The 10,627-nt window shown below is 36.3% G+C and overlaps 1 protein-coding gene across 1 annotated transcript; it reads right to left on the bottom strand.

Moving 5' to 3' along the window:
• Positions 1 to 468: 468 nt before the first annotated feature.
• Positions 469 to 4,838, bottom strand: LOC113111649 (E3 ubiquitin-protein ligase rnf213-beta-like). Its single transcript, XM_026276607.1, has 9 exons — positions 4,708 to 4,838; positions 4,521 to 4,604; positions 3,699 to 3,879; positions 3,172 to 3,373; positions 3,005 to 3,082; positions 2,615 to 2,812; positions 2,405 to 2,494; positions 1,567 to 1,742; positions 469 to 767 (listed from the first exon to the last, which is right to left on the bottom strand). Exons 2-9 carry the CDS (start codon positions 4,561 to 4,563, stop codon positions 632 to 634), a joined length of 1,104 nt encoding a protein of 367 aa, XP_026132392.1. The 5' UTR covers positions 4,564 to 4,604; positions 4,708 to 4,838; the 3' UTR covers positions 469 to 631.
• Positions 4,839 to 10,627: the final 5,789 nt, after the last annotated feature.

Genomic DNA, 10,627 nt, shown 5'->3' on the forward strand with positions numbered 1-10,627 from the left:
GGTTGGTAGGCGTGCTGCACCAGCGGCAGATGTGGCGTCTGTGATTAATAATAATTTAAGACGACTTCTTGTGTGAGGGTGTTTTAAAGGTGACAAACTAATTAACGAACAAATATAGACATTAAAGATGGCAAAAGTTATTTTACTTACTCAACGTTGTATTTTATATATATCATTATTATAATTTGTTTGATAAAATACAACGAAATATTTATATATTAATATATATATTAATAAAAAAAGAACACATTTTTTCATATGTGAATACAAAAAAAATATCACTCTGTAAACGCACTGTTGATTAATAATACAACTTTAGTTGGCCCTGATTAATAGCGTGGAGCATAAGGTTACAGCAATACAGTAATTGAATGAATTATTTTTCCCTGATTCAAAGCGCTCAACAGTATAAAATCATATTCAAAGTTCTAAAGAGTAAAAACAGATTATTTTAATAAACTGGTTTAACAATATATTGAAAAGAAAGACTTGGAGTGTAGGAATGAGTCATAAATCTGTCCTGTACAACAGACGTGACAAAAGCAAGCAACATCTGACCAAAAAAATCACAGCAGTCCAGATCTTTTCACATTTGTCATTAATTTTGGTTTGACCCTTTCAGAAGAACTTTTCAGTGTTTGAACTCCACCGCCAGCCTCCAGATTTCTGCTGCTTTAGCCAAAGTGATTTCCTCTGGAAGATGATCTAAACCAGGAAAAGATATGATGTTCTTCTCCTCCAAATGGGATTCCATTGTGGACCTGATGCTATGTTGTGAATCACAGAAAGAGAAAGGAGGAGGGGTGTTCAGTGGTGTGGTTTAAGATCAACAGTTAGCATTGGATTCTATTGTTCTCAGCACACGCATTCCTTTTCATTCCGACCAGCTGCCTGCTCAGTAGGTGACTAGAGCAGGGCACACTGACAGATGGGAGCCTGGAGGGGTCAAAGTGTGCCTCTCTTGGGTCTATAAGCCCACAGGTCTCCAGGGAATGAGTAGGTTTGGGAAGCTTGCATTGTTGTGATTGAAAGTGGCCGTTCAGAGGAAAAACTTATGTCTCTTTGTGTTGCAATATTTGGCAGTGAATACTAAAGGATCTTTTTAGAAGCATTTGCTTTGGGTGCTAGAACATTTCCTGACTTTTTATTTTGAGAATAATTACCCTGAACAATGGCATTTAAGTGTACAACATTCAGAAATCACAAAGCCAGTTTTCTAAAGTTAGCCTATTTGTTTCAGTAATTCAATTTTTAAAATGCATTATTATACAGTTTTCTCTAGAACTTTGCACAAAGTTTTTGTACAATGTTTGTCATATAACTCTGTGTTTTAATATTACAAATACATTTTGTTTAGCTAATCATCCTGTGAAGGTTTGAAAGTCTTTTGTAATAATAACTGGCTCACATCACACTGTATCCCATATAATATTTACAAATGTCTCACATCTGTGAAAAATATTCAGGCTCACTGGCCTTTTGTGGCCAGTTTACCTCATCAAAACCTCACAAATGGTGGGTCCAGAAGTATAATATGAAAATGTGTAAAATAAGATAAATTCTTACTCCCAATGTGGCGCAAAGCCTTCTTCAACGGTGCTGTTGGTCTTAAGCTGAAGGATCTCATGTAGCTCCAAAGAAAAAATCTCAGTATCTGTGAGCCCAAGGAAAACCTTTAATTGCTTTCTTTCCACAGAAGTCAGTTTATCTCTGAACTCTTCAGACAGTCGATGGAATGGATCCTGCAAAATTGTGCATTGGAAGATTTAAAGTAAATTACAGAAATCGTAATATACCTGTACAATAAGGATTCAAACATCATGAATATGTTCCAGAATGAAGCTTAAATGTCTCAAAGCATTGTTTAACTAAGTAATATTGTCCAGCTATTCACAAAAGTCTGGGTTAAAACTGTTGATGGCACACACTCTATTGTTAAAACTTGGCACACTCTGACTAACACTTTCCCTTGGATTTACAACCCTTGTACGTCCACTCTCTCTTTTGTTTAGGGTCAATCAAAGGAGGTCAGTAGAGGTTAGCAGTAATGGGGTCAGTTTAGTGACAGGCTAAATAACTGAGCAGAAGGAGGGAATTAGAAATCAGCTGTCTGTACAATGAATGCAAAGTGAAAAAATTTAATCTGTTTTAAGTTATTCATGCATACACTACCATGCAGAAATTTAGAGTGCTTATTATTTGTATTTGAAAGTTCAAAAGATTATTTATATATATATTAAATGCTTATGTTGAAACATGCTTCCTATTGTCTAGGGACAGCAGAAGAAAACAAATACGAGAAATTGGAATGTAATTACTTCATAGCTTAGATGAAAAATATTATGTAATTGGTATTAATGATATACAGTTCAGTACTAGTCACAAAAGCTGAATGTCAAATTACCTGTCCTTTTCTCATCATCTGTTCACTCTTCCAGCAGGTAAGGAGCTGCCAGGTGGCTGTGCACTGACTAATCCGGTTCTCTTTTAAAGCCTGAAACCAAGATGTGTGGAATCAAATAACAGGAGCAGATAGATTATACACGCTGAGACGTGGCAAAATACCTGCTTGGTTACATTTCCTTTGAGTTAGTACTTTAAACGCATGTCTCACCTCAGCTACGGTGCTTGAGATGTGTTGGTCCATTTTCAAGGAAACTGTCAGATAGGACAGAAGAAGATCTTGTGGGTGTCCACCAGTTTTACCAAGGAAACGAAGCCCAATCTCCACAGTATAAACCGCGTCGCACACATCGGTGAATGAACGTAGCATTGATCTCATAGAACTGAGCACAGAGGCCTTGAGTGGTTCCTGTAAATCATATAGGAAAAAAATAAGCTTCCTTAACTATTGAACAAATACATATTTATAATTATAGTATATTTATATAATTATATATTCTTATATTTCTACAGTATGTCACCATTAACCCAGAGGCATTACTCTGCTGAGGCCTACTGTTTTTAGAAAACTGAACGAAGCACAGAGACTGAAGAAAATTACCTGAGGTATTTTGGCTCTGACCTCATTGAGGACTTCTATAAAATTCTGATGTTGTCTTCTCAGATATTTATCAGTGTCCTGCATGGAATTCTCAGTTTTTAGCAACCAATAAATCTGGTCATATAATTAACGTTAGAATGAAAAAGTTTTAAAATGTGTAGACTCACTGTTTGAATGCGTGGTTTGCCTGCAAAAAATCTTCTGCTGAGTTCTCTCTCAATAGCCTCATGATCATACGAGCTCACTGTTTGCTGACCCTTCTCTAGTGTGTAATGGCAGTTAGCTAACACCAGAGGAAGCAACTCTTTTTCTGGGTGACACAGGGCAAGTTGGCTCTCAGACAGCTCTGCCAGTGGCACTTTATAGTCACTGTAAGAGGAAATGCAAATGGCATGCATTAATAAGAAACATAAAAATGTAAATGATATCCGAAGTATCATGTGACACTGAAGACTAGAGTAATGATGCTGAAAATTCAGCTGACATCACAGGAAAAAACGACATTATAAAATATAATAAAATGGAAATTAGCCATTTTAAATTGTTATAATATTTCACAATATTACTGTATTTTTGATAAAATAAATTCAACCTTGGCGAGCATGAGAGACGAGCAACAAAAACATTACAAGTCTTAAAAAGTCCAAAAGTTTGAACAAACCAGATGTGTGCACAATCCTTCTTAAATACACACCTGTCTTCCAGGTGACAGAGTTTCCTGGCTTCTCGCACAAGACTGTTGTGGGTCTCAGACAGGAGATCTATGATTGCGTGGAGACATGACCCTGGCCCATGACGACTCAAGGAGAGAAACTGCCCAGAGCTTTCTCTAGTTATTTCTTTTTCATAAAGTGTAGGATCCAAACCCAAAGAAGCTAAAATAACGAAACAATATCATTACTTATATGTAATGATGCCTAGACTCACTTGTTGCATTTAAAAGTTTTAAGAGGGTTTTATTTAAAGATGCAGTAACTTTTTCTTGGTTAAAAATGACTCGAAATCAATTTTTGAGCAAGTACATAACCAGCCAGTGTTCAAAACAATTTTTTATTTTAAAAACTAATTTTAATGGTGCATTGTAATCCAGAAAGATTTATGTGTTTGTGAAACACATGTGAATGATATTAGATTATATTCCAGTTTTAAATGTGCCTCTAATTACAGATAGCCCATGTGGGCTTACACAAGTACTAAAGAACTTGTACTTTAAAGAGAACCAGTTCTAAAGAAGAAGAAGTTGTATTTTGGCATAAAATAATTTCTTTATATGAAATTTGAATGGTATAACAATTAGAGATTAGACTGTAATCTGTCGTCCATAAAGCCAAATTTATGGACTGCAGCTTTAAACAAAATAGTATAGAATTTTAAATATTGTCAATTTATTATCTTATAACGGCCAGTTTAATAATTATCATGGGTTTGACTCACAGGAAATACATAATGATAAATACTGAATGCAATGCAAGTTTTACGTCTTGCAAATTCCATGTGTAAAACACTCACAGCTCACCATTATTGGATATTTCCATTCTGAGTTGGTTCCACACCTTCATGAAGATCTCCACTCTTTCTGACAATAATTTCTTCTGATGGCCTGTTTTCGAACACAAAATGGAGTACAGTAATATTAAATGCAAAAATCCATCAATATATCAAGCACCTAGCTCCCTCCTCTAGTGAGTATAAGTATGACAGACCAGCAGGAATGCATTGCAGCAGTGAAGCGATGGTGTTGGTCTGAGTCTCAGAGCCGGAGGAAGCACTTTCATAAGATCAGACAACAAAGCAGCAAGAGCCGGCAAATGGTTCAGCTGTCTTATGCAGTGCACCTAACAAAATACACACAACACACAGGAATATTATTTGGAAACATGCTTAAAAATAACACGAAACTGTGTGAGCGACTTGCGTAAGGTGACACAAGGGCCTGGATTATTATTTTCTTTTCTTCAGTGAACTAACCTTATTGATAAAAAGGGTAAGCAGGGGTGCTTGACCCTGGATTATTTGCTGTGAGAAGCTTTCCACCGTTAGGACAGGTGAGGGGCTCCAGAAGGAAGAGTGGTGGGTGGGGCAGTTAGTGGGGAGATGAAGGATTTTTTGAGGGTCTCCTCTCAGCACCTTCATCAGGGGATTTTTGGAAAGTTGATTATCGGCTGCAATCTGATCCTGTGCTCTTCCCAACATCCCGTTCAAATCCTGAAAACAGAGACTAGGTTGACTGACGTAAATATATGCCTTTAAAGTAGGTATTTATACTCTATTTATTTAGTTTATTAAGGTTATTTGTGTTTTTCAAAGAAATGGTTTAAATGTATCCCATTCTTTTCAAATGGTTCACACATACCTGATATTCAGCAGTACCAAGACTGACCTGTAAAACAGGATTGATGGCAGTTTTACAGACTGTGGTCTCCCACTGCTCCCTGGACTTGCGTGTTGATAGATCCATTTCGGCCCCTGAAGAAAGAAAATATCAAACAGGGTTTCTAGTTCACTGTATTATTGCTATGTTATTGCTATGTTAATTATAACAAATAACAATTCTGTAACTTGAAAAGCTGAAATATAATAAAATATAAATATTCAATATTAAAATATTACAAATATTAATACAATTAAAATAATACAACATTAAAATATATATATATATATATATATATATATATATATATATATATATATATATATATATATATATATACATATATGTATATATATATATATATATATATATATATATATATACACACACACACACATATACACACAAACACATATTATATTATATTAAATATAATAATATAAATATATATATATTCAAAATTTCTAAATATATATGTGTGTGTATTTATATATACATAATAAATAAACACTGTACACACACATATTATGTAAACTAATTTTTTTATTTTGGATGCGATTAATCATTTGACAGCACTGATATATATGAAACTGAATTTGTAAATAAAAGATAATAAAATTCAAAATATTTATTAATACCACAAAGTATAGAAATAATACTACAATAAATACACAAAAAACAATGAATTTTGCTCACGTTATGCTCTTCTTTGTAACTATTATATAAGTAGGTTTATCTATAGTCAAGATTAAAAGATACCTGAGGTGGTCTGTAGAAACTGGCTGAAGATAAGATGAATTATTACGGCAGAGTCATCAGAGTTACGATCTAAAGTCTTCCCAAGAACCTCCATGTCCTTCTCAAGATGTTGCCAGAGGAACTCATAGACATTATTCACATTTGGAAGGATCATATTTCTGATTCCCTGTGGAGAACCAAAGGATTTAGAAAACAGTGTTTTTATTCTCTAATACTAGTGGCCAACTAGTTAATTTGCAGTAGTTTTCATTATGTAGACAAAGGGCGTTGGCATGCAACATTAAACATTTATCAGCAGGTATTAAGTGAGCTTTCAGGGTTCCTTCAAACTCTTTTACCTGTCGGTGGTGAATGGCTCCTTGCAACATGGCAAGGTGCAGACAGAGACGGAGGACACAGGACTGTGCTAAAGTGAGATTCCTGTTCGGGGCTTCAGACCGGTTTTCAGCATGTCCCAGTATATGTCCAGGTCGTGTCAGGTCAGGGATTCCATGAGCTTGAATAAAGCCTTCAACTGGTTTATGATTCTCGCCTCCTATAAGGACTCCACAAGTGGCACAATTTGACAAAGCCGTTGGTTTGCCACACTAAAAAAAAATGGAGAAAATTAAATAATTGTTATTAATTTCCCAGACAACAGAACCAGTTCATTCAAATAAAAGTGAAAGAAAATACATCTCACCTCTCCCACAAAGCATGCATGACCATTATAACACACTGCAAAGCAGGAAGAAAAGACAAAATCTGTTAGACAGGTTGCATTTAAGTAGGGTTGGGAATCGTTAGAAATTTTCAGGTTCCGGTTCCACGTAAAGGTTCCAGTTCCGATTCCATTAAAATCATTAAACAGCTATTAAAAAAATTGAACAAATATAATGTTACTTAGTGGCAAGTATACTAAGTGCACAAGTGCACACTGCAAAGTTATCAAAGGCGCAAGTCCGCATACAGTCGTGGGAAACATGTGTTTGGCAATCAAAGACACGATGCCGCCCAATGTGTCTGTGGAATGCGCTTCATTGGAAACAATGTGCTCAGTAATTAAAGAGACAGGGCTGCGTTTCTCTTATTCAGTTTGTAACATCCTTTCCGGGAAACACAGAATCATCAGAACACCAGCACAAGGCTGCTCACAGCACTTGGTCATGTGTCACACCAGAAATGTTTTGGAGCCGAAACTTAGAAATTGCTCTAGGTTCCGGATCTTTTCAAAAAACAGAACCGGTTCTTAGTCAGACCGGTTCCCAGCCCAACATTTAAAGAAATATTTTTATTTTCACTTCATACACAAGACACACTCACAGTACATCTGCAGGTTTTTCTCTCCAGTGAGCCACTGCCGGGCCTCACTGGTATTGTCTTCAGGCATTGTGGGTAGGAAGGCTCCCTGAAGAAAAAAGTAGAGAAACATGGTGATGTTTAAAATGAGTTTTCACATAAAATCAAATGCAAATAATTTCAATCTCACTCCAATAATATGAATTATTCATGGAAAAGCCCTTACTGTCATGTTCTGTGGTTGAGAGGCAATATTAAAAAGGGGACTCAGCAGCCTGTTTCCACTGAAAAACACAGCACTCGCATGCACCATGAGCTCCAGCACAGTACGACGCTTAGCAGATACATCTGCTCCGAGACTTAGGTGTGATCCTGGACCACCAATCTTATTGGATAAGAGAGCAGTGCAGAGCTGTCTGGCATGTTCTGTCATGTTCTCTCTAATAACCTCTTCCAAGAACCTGATATCCTGTTGACAAAGAGGAAAATGTAGGTGTTTAGGTCTGCCAGTGTTTTGCCTAATTTTTCTGGATCTGATAAAGTAAGGGCATGTATGCTCAAACAAGTAACTTTAGCAGTTTGCATGAAGTTCTGATGAACTTCAATAATACTTAATACAAATTTAGTCCTACATGGATTCTTATTGAATTCTGAATCCTCACTAGTGATTAATAAAATCACATAACCTAACCACCACCTACCTGTGCTTGAGGAGCTATAGCTTTCTCAGGTGACTTGAAGCGACAAGTGACTTGCCTGAAAACAGCCAGAGTCAGCAGGACGTTATTCACTGGGTCTGAACCACCCATTGCCTGAAAAAAAAAAATGTATATATATATTATTTAGGCTCTGGATAATCCAATGTAACAGTAACAATTCTATTTCAAATATATGTGGTTTTATTTTGGACCTTCTATTCACAAAAAAGTATAGAAAAACAGTACTAAGGTTTCCATAAAAATATTGATAACAATAAAAGCACCAAATCAGCATATCAGAACGATTTCTTGAAGGAAAATGTGACCATGAAGCCTGGAGTAATTATGCTTTGCCATCACAGGAATATGTTGATTTTAAAATATATTTACATTAAAAACAACAAATTTATAAAGTCTGTCAAATGTGTTCTTAATCATACTGTCAAATAAAATCACATCATTAACCATTAAAGGTTCGCTCACAAAACAATGTTTGGCGTGTGTGTTGTTTATTTAATACGGATGTAGACTCTGACCCGTAATGCTACTGTGAGTCCATTTGCTGTGCCTTCCTGCATTGCTTCTCCCACTCCATCTCTCAGAGTGCGGTATGACTGACCACAACACAAGAAACGATCCACCTCTGCAGGAATCAACCTCTGTAGAAGAGAAAACAAACAATTATCGGTAACACTTTAGTATAGGGTCCAATTCACACCAATAACTAGTTGCTTATTAGCATGTCTATTATTAACATATTGGCTGTTTATTAGTGCTTATAAAGTACATATAACGCATGACATCCCTAATCCTACCCAATACCCTTAACTTAACAACTACCTTATAAACTATTAATAAGCAGCAAATAAGGAGTTAATTGAGGCAAAAGTCATAGTTAATGGTGAGTTAATAGTGAAAATTGGACCCTAAAATAAAGTGTGGCCCAATTATCATGCAGTAGAACTGCTTTTTTCATTAAGGAATACTTTTTTAACCAACAAACTCAATTTTAATATATATCTCAACAATATTAAAAAACACCCTACAACCCTAACACAACATCATTTGAAGGGCCATACATGAAGCCGTAGTATCTCTGCAGGGAAGATCCATTCATAATCAGTGCTGCTGATCAGTGCTTGCAGACAGTCCATGCCAGCATGCCTGTTGAGTGCTCGAAGCAGGTAAACTCTATACCAGTCATTGTTACCGTATTCAAAAACAGCCTTCAACTGCTCCAAAAGTTTTAGCTCAACTTCCTCAAAATGATCTGAAAGACACCAAACACTAAAATGTTATCGCACAAAGACACGTCATTCATTTTGGCATTGCAGTATACCCTAACTGACTTGAACTGGTCAGATCAGAAGCCCTTCGTACCAGATCTTTTGCTGATAGCTTGGGACAGGATCCTGGCAGCAGAGTCCAGACACATTCTGAGGCGACCCATAGACAGTAGAAACTCTGCTGGGTCATTCTGTCTGCTAGGTGTCTGTTTACGAGCCAGTCGGCTAAGGAAGATTGTGTTCTCCTTCAGATGTCTATTATCTCCATTTAATCCAGAACAAAACAGAGAATCCTGGATAAATAACAAATCTGCTTTTAGAAACAAACATGAAGATTTTAAATAAAGGACTGAAAGCACAATACAACTATCGGTTGTACGGTTTTTTTTTTTTGGTGCTTTTGCTAAGATACTTTGGATGGCCGCTAGGGTGTTGCCAGGTAGTTGCTTAATGGTCCAAAACAAAAGTATTGCCATATGCTTTGGGACCATGGGATTTTTCACCAATTTTGTTGGCAAACATCATAAAAATAATCACACCTGATGAATCATTCATGTCCATGGTAAAAAATCGGTAAAGTGGTATTACATATACCGTACTTTCCGGACTATAAGTCGCACTTTTTTTCTTAGTTTGGCTGGTTCTGCGACTTTTAGTCAGGTGCAATTTATTTTTCAAAATGTATTTGACATGAACCGAGAGAAATGAACCAAGAGAAATGAACCAATAGAAAACATTACCGTCTACAGCCGCTAGAGGGCGCTCTTTGATGCTCAGTGCTCCTGTAGTCTACACTGAGAACATAGAGTGCCTCTCGCGGCTGTAGACGGTAATGTTTTCTCTTGGTTTTTGGTTCTAAATAAATGCGACTTATAGTCCAGTGCGACTTATATATGTTTTTTCCTCTTCATGACGTATTTTTGGACTGATGATTATACACAGGTGCGACTTATAGTCCGAAAAATACGGTAAAAAAGTTAAACTTGCTTTAAAGGGTTACTCGACTGCAAAATGAACATTTTGTCATTAATCACTTACCAAATTAATCACTGCCAAATAAATTACAGTGTCAAGGCCCAGGAAAGTTTGAAATCGTCAGAATAGTCGTCAGAATAGTCCATTTACCATCAGTGATTCAACTGTAACATTATGAAGCGACGAGAATACTTTTTGTAAATGAAGAAAACAAAATAACAACTTAATTCAACAATTCCTCTCCTCCGTGTCTCTC

Source organism: Carassius auratus, chromosome 12 (genome assembly GCF_003368295.1).
Source record: "Carassius auratus strain Wakin chromosome 12, ASM336829v1, whole genome shotgun sequence".
In the NCBI taxonomy this organism is placed as follows: domain Eukaryota; kingdom Metazoa; phylum Chordata; class Actinopteri; order Cypriniformes; family Cyprinidae; genus Carassius; species Carassius auratus.